The sequence below is a fragment of the Anopheles gambiae genome, chromosome 2 (assembly GCF_943734735.2).
Source record: "Anopheles gambiae chromosome 2, idAnoGambNW_F1_1, whole genome shotgun sequence".
NCBI lineage: Eukaryota > Metazoa > Arthropoda > Insecta > Diptera > Culicidae > Anopheles > Anopheles gambiae.
Genome location: NC_064601.1, coordinates 93792355 through 93813761, shown reverse-complemented (window position 1 = coordinate 93813761; position 21407 = coordinate 93792355). Strand labels below are relative to the sequence as shown.

Below are 21407 nucleotides of genomic sequence, written 5' to 3'. Positions count from 1 at the left end.
ATCCTGAATCCATATTAGCTGTGGTGCGGATCTTGCATCCATATTGGTCCTGGATCCATACCATTATATTCTGATTCTGAGTCCATATCATTCTAGGAACCGGTACCCAAGCCATAGCGATTCTAGGACTTATCCTCTGGACCCTATTGGTACTATTTCTGAGCGAATATCGGTTCTGTGACTGATCCCTGCTGACTGTGAAGCTGATCTTGGACCTATGCCGTTCTTGATGCAAATTTCATACGGCTCCAGGTAGGTATCTCAAACACATACCAGGCCTGGAACTGATATTAAACTCCTATCGGCCCTTTTACGATATAGATTATAGAAACTCTAGAGTAGATGATAGAAACCGATCTAGAAGCTGATTCTAATCATCTACTACTCCTAAAACCTACTACCAGTCCTAAAACCTATAACCAATCCTGATCCTAGATGCCGAACATATACCATTTCTGGATGTGATCTCGAACCAATACCTACTCAGTGTATCAGTTTTTATGCAAATCTGTTCTACAACTAATCCCAAGTCCATAGCTGTTGTGGAATTGTTTCTAAACCAAAACCCGTTCTCAGAACCATTCAAGGAGCTGACGGCAAAGCCAGATTGATTCTCTTAGTATTCTCTTGATAAATCCAATCTAAAAACATTACTTGGGAAGGCCTCAGTCATGGGATGAAACGCATACTAGTCCTTTTTCAGGAACTGATATAAGTACAAAAATGAACTCCAAAGTGAACATACTAAAACATCATCAATTCATTGTTCAAATATCTCGATTACAAGACTGCAACCCTCCAGTTTGAAATGATTCTAAATCGAGTGATCAACATTCATCTTTCCAAATTCCATTATTCACAAAAGTTTATAACAGTTCGCATAGTGCCAATAGTGTCTAGAGCTGCTAAAGTCCCTCTAGCTATGTTATTACAGGTCTTTCTTGACCGTCCTGCAGCATTTAACCATACATTCCTACTCTTCGATGACTTAAATTCCTGCTGTTAAACTCTAGTGATTTAGAATGATTTGCAAAGTTTTATATAAAAACCTGAAACGTCATGCATGGAGCGAAACGATCGTTTCGATCTCATTTGCTCGATATGTGACAGTCATCTGTGCATGACGTGGCAGCTAGTGCGTGTTGAATAGTCATTGAACCGAACATTGGAGGTCTCGTTACTGTAATTAATTTGAGTGTATTGGTGTTGATGACAGCGCCGCATAATTAGGTCATCACGGCCTGGGAACTGACCGACCGAACGAAAACAATTGTAAGCAAATCTAATGTAAACAATATCGACCAAATAAAAAACTGCTGATCGCGATCGATCAGCAGAAAATTAGTATATAAGTTAGGAATAAGCATGAATAAATCGACTTTCAAGCACAAGAACTCAAAGACTAAGTTGTTTGTCTGTTCCAAGCCAAGTCGGACGGTAAAATCCTCCTGTCTTGGCGCTTCCCAACGAGTTCAGACTCGGTGCGGAAAATATATGGTGGCTCCAGAGAGGACTAGTAGAGACCTCGCAACGTACAAGTCGGAGGTTAACTTCCGATCTTGAAACCCAGAGTCGGCAGGAACATACAAGTCGGAGGTTAGCTTCCGATCTTGACGAACGTATTCCTGACCGATAGAGAAAAACAACCAGCGCTCCAACGGAGGAAGGTTCATAAAAGCGGAAAACATCGCGAATGTATAATAGTATCCAAAAACGTAAAGTGCAACAAACCAAACGAGTGCAAAAAACGCCTGAAACAGTGCTTAAGAAGTCCAAGGTACAGAGACAGAATTCAGTAAGGCGCCGTACGATCACCGATATATTGTGATTGAATAAAGACACCGGTGGCAAAAAAAAAACGACGTTCGCTATATCGTTTCGGTCGTACCACAGGTTTGTAAACAAAACAAAAAGGGTGTGTGTGTGCAGTGAAAAAAAAAAAAAAAAAAAAAAAAAAACGACGTTCGCTATATCGTTTCGGTCGTACCACAGGTTTGTAAACAAAACAAAAGGGGTGTGTGTGTGCAGTGAAACGCAACCTCAGAAAGGGCGTTTAAAACGGACGACCTGAGAACATCTGATCGAAAATCATTACGTAGCGTACTAGTAACAAAGTGCAGTGTAAACAATTACGCGTGTGGCACACATTCGCAGTGAGAACGTAATAAAACCCACAAGACGCTAACGACCGCGGTTTACGGACGTTCCCGTAAAGCACCGGCAGTGTACTCCAATTACAACAACACAAGTAAATGTGCGGATCAAGAAAAGATCAACAGTTGGGGAGTGTAACAATACGGGACGTGCATACAAAAAAGAAATCTTCGAGCTAAACCGTATCCGGCTTTAGCATTTCCGGGAAACCACAAACATAAAGGTGTTGATAAGAGTGCGAACTAGTGGAGTAGTACGTGTCCAGCTTATTGACGTGTGTTGATACGGTGATCGGTAGCCAATGGTCATCGCCCCGGAAGACCCGATTATCCAACGAAAAACCGTGGCGGCAATACTACCCAAGCAGCGGATCTGAAGGCGACCAGAAGACAGGGGTACTGACGACACCGCGGGGGATCACCTGAAGACGACTCGAGGAGGACAAGCAGGGGCGTTGTAAGAGCAGCAACGGCACGACGACACCCATCCAGATCGGCAGCGACAGCCCAGTTACTTTATCCACCGGTTACGCAAAGTGAGTAGTATGGATATCATATTTAAAAGCAACCCGAAAGGCAATTGCAAGCTATGCAAGAACCCCGATGAGTGGGACACACAAGTTAATTGTATTGAGTGTGACAGATGGTTACATCTCAAATGTCTGAAGCTAGAAGGTCCTGTTAAAAAATATGTGTGTCCAAAATGCTACACAATAGCTGAGGAACGCAAGGGAAATAGGGAGGCCTTAATGCAAACAGAGAGGCTACTAAAAGAAAAAACTGAAGCGGAAAAAAGAACTAGAGAAGAAAACGAAAGGTGTGAGAAGGAAATCGAAAGACTAGAAGACATATTAAGAAATGAAGAAATACATAACCAATCCGACACAACTCACCTACAAGACGACCTACAGACACTTACAACAAACGTAAATAAAATGGCAAACTTGGGTTTTGCTCCACGCAAGAAGACAGTTTTAAAACTTCCGGATTTCTATGGCAATTATAGAACATGGCCTCGTTTTAAACTACTGTTCGAAGAAACCACTCGAACAGAAAAATTTTCGAATTTGGAAAACCTTACACGGCTCCAAATTCACCTTAAGGGAGATGCATTGCGATCCGTTAGCGGGTTGATGTTGAACCCAAGTAACGTGGATGCAATCTTGGAAAGATTGGGGAGGTTATATGGCAACCCAGTTAGCATTTTTAACGCCTTACTAAAAGACCTTATGGTGGTTAAACGGGCATCTTTGGAAAATCCATCTTCGATTATTGAGTTCTGTAACGCACTGAATAACATGGTGGAAAATATGACCATGTTGAACCAAACGGAGTACTTGATGGACCAAAGGCTCCTTACAGATCTGGTCGCAAAACTCTCTCCGGACCTTAAAACCAGGTGGCTCAGAGATTCACTTAACGAGGAAGGTGACAAAATCAAAACCTTGAAAGATTTCAGCAAATGGTTGAAACCAACAGAAGACGTGGCGATCACACTTCTTGCTATGGAAGGTGGTCAAAGAGACAGACCGGCGAGGCTGAATACTCACTATTCAGCCAGCCATCAAATTTCAAATAAAGGCTGTCTAATTTGCAGCCGTCCTCATGAAACCATATCTTGTTACAAGCTAAAGAATGCCTCAGTAAACGAAAGATGGAAAATGCTGAAGGAGAAAAACGTTTGCACTAACTGCTGCAAATTCTCTAACCATGCGGCCATTAACTGTCGCTCAAGGCCGCAGTGTACAGTGGATGGTTGTGGACGACGACACAACACCATATTGCATGAAGAAAAATTCAACTCAATGGGCGCGGCGTCAAAAGCACATTTAAATTTTCATCAAAACTCGGAACAATACCTATTTCAAGTTCTGCCAATAACTGTCTATAACGAAAACAACTCCATCGAAACATTTGCATTGATAGACCCAGGATCCTCAACGAGCCTCATGACAGAAAGCCTAAGACAGAAACTAAATCTGCATGGCCCAAGGAAGCCGTTAACACTCTCGTGGACAAATGGATGCAACCAGGTAGAGGATACAAGCACGTCGGTATCTCTGAAACTCAGAGGTCCAAACGGCAGGCTGCTTTATGTCAAGGACATTAGGACAGTAAAAGAACTGGACCTACCCACTCAAAGCATCAATGCAAACGTGTTGAAGAGAAAATTTTCCCACTTAAAGACGGTAAATATTTCAAGCTACAAAAATGCTAAACCCACCATTCTGTTAGGACTTCCACATGCTTATTACACGCAAGCTGTGGAGTCCAAATCAGGAGCGCCCAATGAACCAGTGGCACACAAAACACGCATTGGTTGGGTCGTATTTGGAAAGTGCAGAGATGGTGATGCAAAAGAAAATCAACATCTTTTCACAATACAGGATAAGAAAGAGGAGGAAGAAAAGTCAATGAGGGACCTGATGAAAAGGTTTTTTTCAACAGAAGAATTTGGCGTAAGGGAAACCAAATTCACCCCAAAATCAAAGGACCATGAAAGAGCCCTAAGTGTAATGAATGACACACTGAAATATACAAATAATCAGTATGAGATTGGCCTACTTTGGAAGGATCCCAATGTATCCTTACCAAGCAGCTACGCACAGGCGCTAAGAAGGCTCGAAAGTCAAGAACGGAAAATGAAAGGTAATGACGAGATGAAAACCTGGTATAAAAATCAAATTACTGATTATGTTCAGAAAGGTTACGCTCGTAAACTAACACCATTTGAATTGCTGAATAGAGATCCAAAGATCAATTACATTCCCCATTTTATGGTCATCAATCCAAATAAGCCAACTCCAAAACCAAGACTGGTTTTCGATGCAGCTGCAAAGAACGAAGGGATTTCACTTAACTCTACTCTCTTGTCCGGACCAGACGCCACTACGTCAATTTTTGGAGTATTAATCCGCTTTCGCGAATACCCTATCGCCTGTTCAGGGGACATCAAGGAGATGTTCCATCAGATACGGATCCGCAAAGAAGATCAAGTGGCTCAACGATTTTTATTCAGGGATAATCCACGCAACGAACCCCAAGTATACGTTATGAACGTTATGACCTTCGGTGCCACATGCTCTCCTGCTTGTGCCCAGTTCGTTAAAAATGAAAACGCCTTAAAATATAAAGACAAATACCCCACTGCAGTGGAAGCAATAGTAAAAAACCACTATGTTGATGATTATCTTGATAGTTTTCGGACTATCAATGATGCAATCAAGACTATTAACGAGGTTTGCCTCATACATGATAGAGCGCATTTCTTTATGAGAAATTTCGTTTCTAACTGTCAGGAGGTAATAAGAAGCATCCCAGATGATAGATCCTCACAACAAGAGCTGCTGCACATCTCTAATAAAGATATGAATTTTGAGAAAATTTTGGGGCAATACTGGGACAAAACAAACGATGTGTTAAGGTATAAGCTTAAGCATACCCCGTGTTCCATAATTTCAAAAAGAGAAATGCTAGCCTACTTGATGAATATATATGATCCATTGGGGCTAGCGGCAAACTATACTACGCAAGCGAAGGTCATCATCCAAGAAATTTGGAAAACAGAACTGGATTGGGATAGCCCAGTACCAGAACGCATAATGGAACAATGGCAAAGATGGAAGGAAAGAATAAAGGAACTAGAACACATACAAATACCTAGATGCTACTCGGTGGCTAGCAATATCGAAGTAACTGAGTTACACACTTTCGTTGACGCTTCGGAGAAAGCGTTCGCAGCAGTAGTGTACTTAAGAACATTAACAGAAAAGGGGATTGACGTAAACATAGTGGCGGCAAAAACGAGAGTGGCACCAATAAAACCACTCTCAATTCTTAAGCTGGAACTTCAAGCAGCAGTACTCGGAGTCAGACTCGCCGAGACTGTTAAGGAGGAATTAAGAATTACCACTGATAGGGACTATTATTGGTCAGATTCCAAAACCGTCCTAGGATGGATCAATGCCGATCCACAAAAGTACAAACAATTTGTGGCGGTAAGAATTGGAGAGATTTTAGATACTACCAATGCTAGTCAATGGAAGTGGGTCTCCTCCGAAAGTAATCCTGCAGACGAAGCAACCAAGGTAGTTACAAGAAAATCTATATGGCTGAAGGGCCCAGTATTTCTTAAACAAAGGGAAATTGAATATAGGGACCCCAAGCTAATCATTACTCATGAAGAAATCCGTCCAAATCTTATGATTAAAACCATAGAGAAGAGAACATTCAACTTTATAAAAACCGAATGGTGTTCAAATTGGCTAAGACTGAAGAGATCACTGGCAATCAATTTAAAATATATAGAATTTTTGAAAAGCAAGGTCAAGCGATTAGCATTTTCCCCGATAGTAGAAAAGGAAAACCTGGATAAAGCAGAAAAACTCCTATTGCAAAAGGCACAATGGGAGATATACGAAGATGATTTAGTTCAGCTTTCACTCAATGGACAAGTCTCTAAAAACAGCACAATAAAGAATCTCAATCCACAAGTAATAGAAGGACTACTACGAGCAAGGGGACGATTAGCAAATATATGCTACCTCTCCGATGACGTGAAACAACCCATAATATTACCTAAGAGGCATCACGTGACAGAATTGATCATACAGCACTATCATGAACGCTATATGCATAAAAAAATGGAAGCAGTTATTGCGGCAATCCGGCAAAGGTTTTGGGTAATCGACCTTAGGGCCGTGGTAAGAAGCGTGATCAGCAAATGCCAGCGTTGCAAAAATGAACGCGCACGTCCCATTGCCCCGATGATGGCCCCCCTTCCAGAAAGCCGAGCCGCTGTGTTCAAAAAACCCTTCACCCATACAGGTGTAGATTACTTTGGACCCATGACAGTGTCAATCGGAAGAAGGGTAGAAAAAAGATGGGGAGCGATATTCACGTGTATGACAACGCGCGCTATACATTTAGAAATCGCTAAAGACTTAAGTACAAATTCCTTCATAATGTGCCTAAAAAATGTGCAGCATAGGCGTGGAAAGATTTGTCACATATACAGTGACAATGGTACAAACTTCGTTGGGGCAAACAGGCAAATAACGGAACTCATCGAAAGATGTGCAACCAACGATAATATGCCAGAAGAAGTATTAAGATCGGCCTTTATCGAGATCGAATTTATTCTCAATAATAGACCTCTTACTCACATCCCCCTCGAAACTGAAGACGACGAACCTCTCACACCGTTTCACTTCTTGATAGGGTGTTCCGGAGAGGCCGAACCTACGCCAGCCGGGATTTCAGCAGCTGAAGCTAGCAGAAACAACTGGAAGAAGGCACAAGTTATCACCCAAAACTATTGGGAACGTTGGTTGAAGGAGTACCTCCCAACATTAGCCAAACGAGAAAAGTGGATAGAACGCTCAGACCCAATACAACCTGATGACATAGTCGTCTTCCCAGACGAACAACGCGTGGGTAGGTGGTTAAAGGGCCGGGTAGTAGAAGTTTATCCCGCTAAAGACGGGCAAGTTAGATCCGCAAAGATTAAAGTTGAAAACGGCGAATACAAACGCCCTGTGATCAACTTATCAGTACTAGAAGTAAAGGGCAAGAAAATTGCAGACGTACCTTCGTGGGGAGTTAAAAAACCGGTCAACATCGCCTACGTCAAGAAATTAGCTGAACAATTAAAAACTCCTCCTGCAAAAAGGAGGAAGCATCTCGTAAAACCTTATAATGGCCCGGTATCTATGCATTATAAGCCTGTTAGCCGCATGGAAACTAACAGACAATCTTTCAGTTAAACCAGTTGAAGAAGCTGGTATATTCTTCGACCACGAAGGAACGCTTCTCTTGAAAAGGGGTGTGTGGGAAACAACCTTCCACACGAAAATACACCCCGAAAATGACACAGAGACTTTACTGACAATGGAGAAAGAGGTGACCACAGTATTCAAGGCACTGAGCGACATGGACACTAATCTTCTAAATTTGAAATTGACATTACAACAAAACATTCGACACGCACTTCAACTCTCACAGACCGCAGTAAAAAGACGAACCAAACGATCTAGCGGCATATTTGGATTTTTGAAAGGTATTCTTTTTGGAGAAGACGATATTGACGAACAGTTAGCCCTCTTTAGAGCTTCTGAAGACCAGAAATTGAAACATATATCGGAAGACATGACTCATAAAATCAAGCAGGGTGACAGACTTAGAAACAAACTTAATATGAAAATAGACCACATGAACGAAGGTATTAAGAGTCTTAATAAAAGCTTCAATGAAAACAAAAAAAACGTACTTATAAAGCATGTCACAGAAACAATCATGCTAGCTGAAGACATAGTACAATACATTACGACAAGGTATCTAGAGTTAGAAATCCAGCCCCTTAGCATATTCGACTCGACGAAAATTTCCGAGAAGATACAATCAAGGTTACCCGATGGGTATATAATTCTTGACCACCCCCGAATTTCTAGCAAAGAGTTATTTAGGGGAGAAATAATAGTACATATTGAAAACGTCATCGTTTCGCAAGAGAGATTCGAAATATTCCATATCACTGTAATACCAAACCTAAAAAACTTTACAACTCTGGACTTAGATGAAAATGTAATAGCTATAAACGATATACACTATATATACCCTACAGATATTACGCGATACAATAGCACTCATCACGTGTCCTCCGATGTAGCCGTTAGAAGAGATTTGGATTGTATATCCTCATCTTTCAGACATATAAAAACAGAATGCTTGTGTGGTATAAAACCAATTAAAAACTCAATAACCAAATTTGTAAAGCTCTCCCAGCCGAACAAAATCCTATACTACTCTTCTCATCCTAACGAAATATACCTCAAATGTAACAAAACACTGACACATCCCGCGTATCAAGCTGGGGTAATAACACTTAGCCAAGACTGTAAAATACAGACCAAGAACATAGAAATCCAGCCAACCATGAAAATTGAAGCTGTAGAAACAAAAATGTATTTCAAGCCGCTGGCCAAAATACTGAATTTAAGCGCAGAGCAAAAAGAAGAAACAAATATGGATCAGCTCTACCTCATAATAATTACAAGTACAATAGCCTGCGTCGCCACTTTAATATTAGGAATAACCATAGCATTTATTATCAAACAAGTACGAGCTAAAATGTACACTTTACGCCCCCCGCCGTTTAAACCGTCACCAAATAGTAACCCCTCTACGAGGAATTACGGGGGTCAGGATGTTGATGACAGCGCCGCATAATTAGGTCATCACGGCCTGGGAACTGACCGACCGAACGAAAACAATTGTAAGCAAATCTAATGTAAACAATATCGACCAAATAAAAAACTGCTGATCGCGATCGATCAGCAGAAAATTAGTATATAAGTTAGGAATAAGCATGAATAAATCGACTTTCAAGCACAAGAACTCAAAGACTAAGTTGTTTGTCTGTTCCAAGCCAAGTCGGACGGTAAAATCCTCCTGTCTTGGCGCTTCCCAACGAGTTCAGACTCGGTGCGGAAAATATAATTGGGTAAATTCCTTTCAACAGTTTTGTTGCAAATAGGCTACAAATTATGTAGTGTAAATCTGTTGGTTTGTTTCATTTATATCATCATGCCACACAAGAGTTTGATGAAAGATTTACTGCTCTAAGCCCCTTTTAATGTTTCTTAGTATAAGAATTTCAAAATGCTTTCCAACACAGCGTAAAAGAGGTCTTTTTTTTAAGAATGCCTTTCAGTTTACATATCAAGCTTGGTAGCATTCAAGGATCATCAATCAATGTGAGGTTCGTTAAGAAACCTTTCCTTCCTCACTTGAACGGACAAGACGCAACGGCAAGGCTCGCCAACCAGTTGATTCCGCACGGAATAGTGAACCACATCTACACAACCCCTTGCTTGATGAATATATTCATGAATTAGCGTTTATCGCACGTCCTACGCGTTCCACGCCACTATCGCGGAACGATCCACCAAGAAGTCGTTACATTAAGTGCATCCACTGGATACTGGACAGTGTGAACGGGCGGTGGGAAACGGGAATGGAGTTTATCTCCTGCTCCTGCCAAATCAAAGTCGTCAATCGATCTCACACCCTAAAGCCAACCTGGCGCTGACGCTCAGCAGGAAAGAAATCAGTAAAATCAACTCGCAATCTCTCAGTGCGCTTTTCCTTTCCTAAGATACCGTTCTTGGACGGTTTTTCCAATCGTCAGTCTCGAATTGCTTCCCTCTATTCAAACACCCGTACCAAAGCACCCGAAGCAGGAAGCAGAAATCAAACCTATCTGCTGGAATGGGCAAAGAACAAAACCCACAGCTCGAAACACCGCTGACTGACGGACGGGCCTTGTGCCACAGGGCTACGGTTTTATTTTCCCAACACGCTTCTCCACTTTTCCGCTTTCCGTGCTCTGTGTGTTCCCAAACAAACCCTACACACCAACCAGAAGATTCAGTCAGCAACAAGTGGAAATGTGTGACTAGGCAGCAGCAGTAGCAGCATTGTAACATGGTTTTCCCTTATCATCACTATCATTATCCACTGCCCGGGCTCCACACATGCTCTCAACTCTCTCCCCTGTGGTTCCTTTATTTTGCAAGGGAAGCGATTGAAGCGTGTCTTGTGTTTGTCTGCCCTTTCCTTTGGCGAAGTGCACGCTTGTGGTCGTTTAAGTGCGCTTCAGCGTTCCGTTCTTCAAAGCGGCCGCTTCTCCAGTGTCTTCCCTTCAAACACAGCACGGAAGCACGGAACGATAGCTGCGAAATTAACCAAAAACCAACGACCCTTACACCCATTCGGTTCGTTTGCTGCTCGGGGAAACGGTGGGAGAAGAGAAGAAAAAAGGGTCAGCAAAACGCTTCTTTAGTATAAGTTAAAAGTTACCGAAGAGCAGCACAATAGTGAGAAGAAATTAATTCTACACTCCGTTCGCGGTGACGCAGATGCGGCAGGACCGAAACTCCTCGAGAACCTCGGCGGGACGCTTTTGTTCCCTCGCTGGGAGGACTGGACGAAAGGGAAGCAAATGTTCCTGTTCCCTTTTGGCTATCCTGCTCCATGCGTGTGTGTGAGCGTACGAGTTCTAAGAATAAATGGCGCCAAGCAATGGGGAACAAATAGTGATTTTATACAGAACGGTTGACGGTAAGTACTCGAGCCGGTAGATAAACACTCGAGGGCTCGGGAGATGAGATTCGGTTTCTTTTTTATTCCTAGTCCGCTGGTTTCACTGTTGCGGTCCTGTTGCTGGGTGGATGATTTACAATGTTGGTGCCAGTTGTCCAACACCAGGGTGGGAAGGAAGAAGGAAGGGCTTTCTAATGTCTATCTAGTAGCTAGCAAACGATAGGTTGAAAGGGGTTTTAGGTAAAGAATTAGATACATTTTGCATCCAAAGTCTGTGTTCTTCCTTCAGTTTGAATCAGTTTTAAAACCTCATAAACGCAACTTCCCTCAACTAATCAATGTCTACACGGCACAATTAAACGTCTTGGAACGTTCATTTTATTGTTTTCCACCTTAATGACAGCAATTGCAATACATCCTAACAGTTTCACTGTAAGTCGCTCAGCACTCACAAAACGATCACACGTTGAAACGTTGATAAGTTTGTCCCAACTAGTGATGGGTAGCCGGAATCGCACCCACGGCTCGGAATCGCTTCCGAGCATTGCTACTCCGGCTCCGATTCCGAAAAATTCAAACCGTCGATTCCGCCCGGAGCCGTCGGAGCCGTCCGGAGCCGTCGGAGCCGTCCGGAGCCGTCGGAGCCGTCCGGAGCCGTCCGGAGCCGTCGGAGCCGTCCGGAGCCGTCCGGAGCCGCTAGTCGGCAGCCGGAGCCGTCGGAGCCGTCGGAGCCGTCGGAGCCGTCCGGAGCCATCTGGAGCCGCTAGTCGGCAGCTGGAGCCGTCGGAGCCGTCCGGAGCCGACGGAGCCGTCGTAGTCGTTGGAGCCGTTGGAGCCGTTGGAGCTGTCCGGAATCGTTGGAGCCGTCGGAGCCGTCCGGAGCCGTCGGAGCCGTCCGGAGCCGTCCGGAGCCGTCGAAGCCGTCCGGAGCCATCTGGAGCCGCTAGTCGGCAGCTGGAGCCGTCGGAGCCGTCCGGAGCCCTCGGGGCAGTTGGAGCCGTTGGAGCCGTTGGAGCTGTCCGGAATCGTTGGAGCCGTCGGAGCCGTCCGGAGCCGTCGGAGCCGTCCGGAGCCGTCCGGAGCCGTCGGAGCCGTCCGGAGCCATCTGGAGCCGCTAGTCGGCAGCTGGAGCCGTCGGAGCCGTCCGGAGCCGACGGAGCCGTCGTAGTCGTTGGAGCCAACGGAACCGGTTGGAGACGTTGGGACCGTCGGGGCCGTCGAAGCCGACAGAGCCAGTTCGAGCCGTCGGAGTCGTTGTAATAGTCGGAAGTCTTCTGAAGCGCATTAATTTCCCGATATCAGCGATGATTTCATTTTAAAAAACAGCTTACGAGTAAAAAAATAGTCTTCTTCATTTATTGCTCTGAAGTTTTTTTTGGATTTTTTTTAAACAATAAAGTCAAAAACAATTGTTTGCTCCGTATATATAGGGAAAAACTATGAATCAAACTATTATTGATCTTTATTTTCATAAAAGATGGACGGATGATTGATAGTTATATTCTTTGTCTTGTCCATGTGCCATCATGTTATTCGGTAAAAAAACAAGTGCGGTCTAAACCATACACGTTAGTCGATGTAAACAACCGTGCAAAACTGCCATAATTACACTCGTCTGCCTCGTTCGTATTTTATCAAACCCACCTCCCGTCATAGTTCTATTGCTCCTTGACCTCCTAATTTGATTCATTTTTTTTTTCCTATGTATATATACGGAGCAAACAATTATTTTTGGCTTTATTTTTGAAAAAAAAACACACAAAAAAACTTCATATCAATAAATGAAGAAGACTCTTTTTTTACTCGTTAGCTGTTTTTTACAATAAAATTATCACTAATATCGGGAAATTAATGCGCTTCAGAATGCTTCCGACTATTACAACTACTCCGACGGCTCCGACGGCTCCGGACGGCTACAACGGCTCCAACGGCTCCGACGGCTCCGCCGGTTCCGGACGGCTCCGGCTGGCTCCGGACGGCTCCGACGGCTCCAACGGCTCCAACGGCTCCAACGGCTCCGACGGCTCCGGACGGCTCCGACGGCTCCGGCTGCCGACTAGCGGCTCCGGACGGCTCCGGACGGCTCCGGACGGCTCCGACGGCTCCGGACGGCTCCGACGGCTCCGGACGGCTCCGACGGCTCCGGACGGCTCCGACGGCTCCGACGGCTCCGACCGGCTCCGGCTGCCGACTAGCGGCTCCGGACGGCTCCGAACGGCTCCGGACGGCTCCGAGGTCGGAGTTTCGCACCTACCTTCCGGAATCGCTTCCAATTTTGGCGGAGTCATCCGGAAGCGATTCCGGATTTTTGTTGAATTTACCCATCACTAGTCCCAACGGTAGTGAACGATTCCATCATTCGTCATTATTTTGCCTTCGATGCCTCAATGCCTCCCTATCCTCGGCTCGTCATAATCAACCGCTCGAAGCTGCTCACCGCCCGACTCATCCACCCATCCTTTCCAGCAACAAACACAAGAACGACCAGCATAAAATCACCTCGACGATAAAGTTTAGATTATTCCTGACATTATCGTGATTCAGCCAATCGTGGTGGTGGTGGTGGTGGTACGCCGTTGGGAGTAGTGCAAAATTTTCTTAAGGACCGTCCGATGGGAAAGAACATCGAACCGGCACATCCATCGTGCACAGGATGAGGATGAGTAGAAAAAAAACACACACTGTAAACGGTTAGGATATCACTTGGGAAGGGAAGCGGACGATTTTATGCTGGTTTCGTTCCGAACGTGCTCCAGAAGGAGGGAACTGGAAGGGTGTGCTGACTGAGAATGAATCGGTAAGCAAAGCTAGAATATATATGTATGTCTCTACACCACGTTCCACCCTCCTGACCTGTGTGCCTACAAACAGGCCGACCCCAATCCCCACCCAATTGGGATGCTTCTTTCTGCGTAGGATGGCGGCAGAATCCTGCCACCGTTTGGGGCAGAAGGTATAAAAGCGCCACTAGTGATTGGAAAGCTCACCAGTTGATACGAGTGCGTCGTGCGTGCTGTGTCGTCGTTTTTCGCAGGGCACATTGGACACTGTTTTCTGGGATTGCTACAGTGAACATTTCTGTTTGTCAACGGGATTTGCGAAGTGCAATAAGTGTTTTCGGTTGGACTTTTTGTTCCCCCCTCAGGTGTGCAAAAACGATGAGTGGTTCCGGCAAAGGATTATTGGGATTATGGCTGTACCATAGCGGCGATCAGGAGTGGGCCGTTAAGGAGGGCAGCCCGTTACATCGGCGGAAGGAATTTGCTGTAATTATCGCTTCCTCATAAGTGTTGCATGTTGTTAAAACTGACCCAACAACAGAGACATTTGGTGCATTTTTTGAAGACTCTTGGCGAAGCTTTCTGAAGGATTAAGTGTGCAAAAACGTGTTGGTGTGATCTGTGATACTCTGGAGAGGAGCAATATGATCATTACTGCATGGACGGTACCTCTAGACTTTTTTGGCTTTTTATCTTAAGTGATGGTTTGTGTGATTAATTCTCCATAGTTTTCATTTTATAATCTGAGTCCAAGAGAATTGTGAAAAAATTACAGTTAACATTTTACGGCGTTTATACGCAACAGGTGTTTGCTAGGAAGACTTCGTAAAGGATATTGAAATGATACGATATCTACAAGAAATCGTAAATTAGTGAAGATTGACGATTACTTTTCCTCGTATGAACCAGCCTAGAAACTGGAAAATAAGTTATTGAATAAATTTATACAATGTTGCTTAAAATCACAACCTTTTCAATTGACAAACGAGTCACCCTTCAACAGTAATTTTGTGAATAGTTTAAAATTTGACTTCACTCTACTCTACTGTCCTATTTGATACTAATGCTCGTGAACTGTTACGAGTATTCCGACGGTAGATGAAAGCGGTGTTAGTTTGTCTGTACTGTGTTACAAAACAAGTGCAAGTGAAACAAATACAACACAAACATTTTTGTTTGTTGTGAGCTGTCTAACATAATACACTAAAACAGTTTTATATAGAGCCTACTTTTTGCTTTTTCAGCTTTTTCCAGAATTTATAAATGGAAGTCAGAAATAATATGTATTGATAACTACATGTATTGCTGAAAACCAGCATAAAGAGGACTTGCAAGGAAAAGTCTTATATTTCTTTAGGATTGTCTCTGTTAGGCCTTGCAATGTAACTATCATAACGGAATCCAAATTTAAATTGCAGTTCACGTTTATTAACAGTCGTTGCCACGAAATTTTGGCCATAAGGCATCAATTTTTAACAGTACGCATCAATTTATTACTCTAACGCATTTATTTTTGTCTGCAGGTCAATTTTTTTTTACTCTTGTAGGAATCATTTTGATTTTACAAATATGAAAACAGTTTTCAGATATTATAAAAATTACACAAAAAACTGAGTAATTAGAGTCAAAAATGTAGGTGCACTGTAAAAAAAAGGATGACTTTGAGGCAAAAATTGTGAAACGTTGTAAAAAATTGGCACGTTAAGATCGTTTTTAGACCTGCTATATTTCATTGAACATTTTTCAGAATAGGGCATATCGTACATCAAAAGAAAGGATAATCAATTCCCCGACTATTTAGTCTATTTAAAACATATTGAAATACTTAACTAAATGCATTTCCTTGTAATTCCCTGCTGACCATTATTTTTGTGCCTTGAACAAAGAGGGGATTCACATAGAAATGCATTTAATTTATAAATCAATTTTTTTTTTACAGTTTACATAGTTGGAGAATCGAATGTCCTTTCTTTTGCTGTACTAAAAGCAATATTCTGATAAAAAATAATCAAAAATACCAGACAAACTCAAAATTTTCACACTCAACTTCATTTCATTTCACTTTCAAATTCACTGGGGCTCTAACGCGTGCTTTAGAGACAAAAATATGGGAGTTAGAGTCAAAAGATTAGCGGCTACGACTGTATACCAGTTTTTTTTTAATATTTAAAACTCAAAATTTTAGCACTATTGTGCTACCTGGTGGATCTGTGACATTTACATTATGTGTGTGCTTCAGAACATCAAAACAAATTAAGAGAATATCTTCAAACACGTTTAACCTAACAAACTTTTCATAAAAAGCTTCGCATGAGCTAATTTCAATTATTGTTGAACGTTCTCTATTTTCATTAGATTGTTTAGTGATATGATGGGAACCAACTGTTCAATAGCAAGATCGACAAATCATTTTCCTAAATGTCATTGCACGGATAGTCAATACCAAATATTTTTACCTCTATAGTAAACTGGGTATAGTATAGTAAACTAGTAAATGAAATTATATGTGTTATAAATTAATGTACAACAAGATCCAGATTTAGGTCATTACTTGTTACTCATTACCAAGTTAATGGAGACAACTTAGCGAGAGAAATAAGAACATTATATAATTTTTCCAATTACATACCTTCAGGCGCATTCAAATGCTGGCCAATTACCTTATGTATACTTACAACCAAATGTCCCACAAGTTAGTTCTTACATGAAACGCGCTCAACCGAATGTAACGACCCTATCTGTATCACCCCCAACAATGCAGAAATCGGCCGACCACAGCAATGGCAATGAGCGCAACGGATCCGACCGCACGTCGATCATCTTCACGCTGAAGAACCAAATCGGTGGTCTGGCCAGTGCGCTGCGCGTGTTCCAGGAGCTCGGCATCAACGTGCTGCACGTGGAGCTGAACAAGAGCGGCGAAATGTGCGACAGTGCGGACGTCCTGGTCGACATCGAGTGTGATGCCAACCGGCTCGAGCAGGTGCTGCGACTGCTAAAGCGCGAAGTGCAGTCGGTTAACTACGCCGCCCAGATTAGCAGCGATGGACCACCGCCAACGCCACTGTCCGCTTGTGGTAGTTTCGGTAAGTGAGTTTGGACTTTTCAACATGTTCTTGCTTAACGGTGTACGCTACTTGAACGACAGATTTCGGCGAGATGCATTGGTTCCCGCGGAAGATATCCGACCTGGACCGGGCGCAGAACGTGCTGATGTATGGCAGCGAGCTGGATGCGGACCATCCCGGGTTTAAGGATCCGGTGTACCGCAAGCGTCGAGAGCAGTTTGCGGCCATTGCCAACTCCTACAAGCAGTAAGTGTGCCGTTCGGTTGGAAGGGAGGACTTTTGCTGCCAGGCCAGACTTTTTCTAATCATGGAACTCTTGCTCTTGTTCCTATTGCTTCCTTGTCCTCGGACACCAAACAGTGGCAGTCCCATCCCGAGAGTTCAGTACACACCGGAGGAAATCAAAACCTGGTAAATTAGATTTACACTTTGCCAATGACTTTGCATATCACTCCCCCTTTGCTTAAGGCATCGATTGAGGCACCGAAAAGAACACACCGGAAACTCTCAACATCCTGTCGGAAGGGACGTTAACTCCAAACGGATGATGGTGTAATCAATCCAGTGCTACGTCTAACGAGTGTCCCATTCAAACGGGTTAATTAAGTTACGCCCAAGAACTCATCTTTCCTATTAAGACGCTCTTAGGATCCTTGTGGTTGTTTTGGTGAGGTGCTAAACCTTTTTCCCTTCCCGTTTCTTTCCGTTAAAGGGGTACGGTGTTCCGTGAGCTGCACAAGCTCTACATCAAGCACGCCGTGCCGGAGTATCTGGAGAACTGGCCCGAGCTGGTGAAGTACTGCGGCTACCGGGAGGACAATCTGCCCCAGCTGCAGGACATCAACGTGTTTCTGAAGCGCAAAACCGGCTTCCAAATCCGCCCCGTTGCCGGTTACCTCTCACCGCGCGACTTCCTGTCCGGGTTGGCGTTCCGGGTGTTCCACTGCACCCAGTACATCCGCCACTCGTCCGATCCGTTCTACACGCCCGAACCGTAAATTGAAATTTCGAATTATACAGTGTTTCTGATTGGGTGCGTGTATAATTTGAAATTTTGTATTTCCAGCGACTGTTGTCACGAGCTGCTCGGGCATATGCCGCTCCTAGCCAACTCGAGCTTTGCGCAGTTTTCGCAGGAGATTGGGCTCGCTTCGCTCGGTGCGTCCGAGGAGGATATTAACAAGCTGGCGACGCTGTACTTCTTCACGGTCGAGTTTGGGCTGTGCCGTCAGCAAGATGGCAGCTTTAAGGTGTTTGGGGCCGGGTTGCTTTCGTCGGTGGCGGAGCTGCAGCACGCAATCACCACGACGGATAAGATCAAGCGGTTCGATCCGGAGGTGACGTGCCAGGAGGAGTGCATCATCACAGCGTACCAGAACGCGTACTACTACACGGACTCGTTCGAGGAGGCGAAGGAGAAGATGAGGTGATGAAAGGGGCTTCTTCTTTTTCATCTCTTGTCTTATTAAGAGCATTTCCGTCGCTTTGTACAGGGCTTATGCGGACACCATTCAGCGCCCGTTCGGTGTGCGGTACAATCCGTACACGCAAACGGTGGAGGTGCTGAGCAATGCGAAGAAGATCACGGCCGTCGTGAGTGAGCTGCGCGGTGATCTGAGCATTGTTTCGTCCGCCCTGAAGAAGGTGTCCGCGATGGATGAAAACCTGGACGTGGAAAAGATTGAGAAGCTGCTGTCGAGCAGTTTGCATGTGAGTGTATGAAAAGCAGTACTTCAATGTATTATGGTTTTACTAAATGCTTGCTCTTCTTGAAGGTGTGCGATAAAACACTTAATCCGGAAGAACCCGACGGACCCGAGCAGACTTCAAGTACACCCAATAAAGAGTAGAAACGCTCAAAGGGAACTGGAGAAGAAACGAAACATTAGTTCGTCCTGCATGCTGCAACACGTTTACACAAAATGTACAATAAAAAGACAATGGTGAACGGTGGAAAGGTGGAGGTTGGTGGGCGAGAAGCTAGTCAGAGCGTTGCCGTAATTCGATTGCCGTCTCTTGCAAAATGACTCAAATTTCCTTAACTATACAATCAACGAATGGGCAGTGGCTGTTGGGCAACATTCAGTGAAAGAAAAGATAATCTATATGTCATGATTAGATGTGAACTGTAAAATAACTCTTAACCTTTTCTGTACAATCCAATGAATAAAATGCGTAAAGCAACAAGTTGAGATAAACGGCAATGCGGGGTTTTTGTTTCAATTGTTCGCACTCATTTTAAATATCCAGATAATAATGTCGAGCGCGTGTTGCAAATTAAGTTTATGTGCATTAAGAAAACTATGATTTGCTTTGTAAGATTGATTTGATTATAAAATTGGTATAAATAAGGCTCAGCCCTTTCCGTTATCTTGGAGAAGCGTTACATCCTTTAAAATATTCCCAAGCAGCATTTTTATTACAGTTTTGCGACCAACCAGTGTACATTGTGCATTAATTGCTTTAAGATGAATCTATTACTAAAGAAGGAAGTTCATAAACACCCCAAAAGCTTTCAATTGGAGTAACATTTCCAATGAGTAGAGAATATAAAATATTAAAACTATTTGTAAATAAATTAAATTTTTGAAATATAATTATTACCTCTTCAATCTATGTTTCCGGCCATTTTGAATAAAAATTACTTCAGGTGCGAGGGCATGTTTTTAATGTGAGGTTAATGAAATTAATAAATACTTGTATGTATCTCATTTTCCTGCTTTGTCAATAGCTGGGTGAATAAATAAATACTCATTTTTTATTATTAACCCTTTTTTATGTATAAAATTGTTATAATTGTAATTCTTGAAGTAGTCTTCTTGACAACTCTGATTGCTGTTAAAAATGATAGATTAATAATAATATTAAAATTTATTTCTACTCATGAATTATCAATTAGTTTTATTTTTAATAGTAATTGCTGTACTATTTTATGTTTTTTCAAGTTTTTTCTTTTCTAATTATCATGTAAAAATAATCAATATTTAGACATGATTATCCATTAATTTGCTCATCCACAGGTTAAAACAGGCGTTCAAAAAAGTTGCTTGGGTTTGCGATAAACAGGCGATACGCGTAACACAAGCGTAACGTAGATGACTGAGCCTTACTTTTACTAATATCGTAGTAAATTTCATACAAAAAAAATAGAAAAGACAAAGTTTGATAATTATTGTTACGATTGTTACGTGAAACTTTCAATGCATTATACTTTCACACGACCAGTTTGATTAATGTTCATTTCCTGATCGATTTAAAAGTGAAGAAACTAAACTAAAGCATATTCGTTACCTGCAAATTTAACACTTTGCTGTAAAATTATACATGTTTACATGGAGTTCCACGCTCAGATACAAATTTCATAGGTTGATCGCATCGTGATTGGGCTTGTGCATGAAATTGAGCATAATCACTGTTCAAAAGTTTTTAATTGTTGTGATATTACAAGGTTTTCCAAGACAGTTTCGAATGTAGACATAGTTATTCGCCGCATGCAAAATGTTGTTCCACATCGATCTGACATTTCATTTCCATCAAAATAATTTTTACTTTCTACTGCATGATTTTCAACACGACTCAAGCTTGATTGAGTTTGACAGTTCTTTGTGTTGAATGTGTTGAAAATCATGTGTTGAAACTGAAATTTAATTTTGAAGCCAATACACCATTTGACAGCTGTTGAAAAACATCTAGGATACGGCGAATAACAATGTTTGCATTCGAAACAAGTCAGTTTCCCCTGTTCCCCCAAACCCTGTATTGCCTGGCATCAAAGAGATCAGTTAAAATAGAAGTAAAAAAAATCAAAGAACTTTTGAGCTACAGTAGTCAAAAATAATTACTTAATGAATATTGCATTTTTTTTTAATTTTAACAGTCATTTCCGTTAAATTAATGTGTATATTCAAACCTTTTTAAACTGTTCCATCAGCTGTTATACATGTCTCCACCTTGCTAGTAAGTAAGCTTTTTCGAACAGCAGAACCTTTTCTAAAGAAAAGCATGCATCTGCTCGAATATTTTCTAAATGCAGGGAGCTTTTGCGCGCAAAGCTTTCGTTTGTTGTTCATTTCAATTTCAACATTCGAGCAGTTGTCGGCGGAGGTTGATTGAGGTTGTTGTTGTCGGTGCAGGTTTAACAGCCGTGAGATGGGAAAATGTAATGCAAATACAATATCAGTTGATGCTATCATAACACTAAAATCTATTTTTCAGTGTTTCAAAACCAACAATAATATAAGTTCACATACCAATTAAGAAGCATGAAATATATAATAACTTATAATAATATATAATAACAGATT

At 42.6% G+C, this 21407-nt stretch overlaps 1 protein-coding gene across 2 annotated transcripts; it reads left to right on the top strand.

Annotated features, from left to right (window-relative positions):
- The first annotated feature begins 14 nt into the window (after positions 1-14).
- On the top strand, positions 15-19307 carry LOC1276687 (tryptophan 5-hydroxylase 1). 2 transcript variants are annotated; one of them, XM_061649159.1, is made up of 8 exons: positions 15-252; positions 16797-17121; positions 17184-17349; positions 17464-17514; positions 17816-18097; positions 18170-18529; positions 18597-18813; positions 18879-19307. In XM_061649159.1, the coding sequence occupies exons 2-8, from the start codon at positions 16959-16961 to the stop codon at positions 18951-18953; spliced, it is 1314 nt and encodes a 437-aa protein (XP_061505143.1). In that variant the 5' UTR covers positions 15-252; positions 16797-16958; the 3' UTR covers positions 18954-19307. The 2 variants fall into 2 exon arrangements, with proteins under 2 accessions (XP_061505143.1, XP_061505142.1); XM_061649158.1 differs by lacking the exon at positions 15-252 and adding an exon at positions 14228-14521.
- The last annotated feature ends 2100 nt before the right edge of the window (positions 19308-21407 follow it).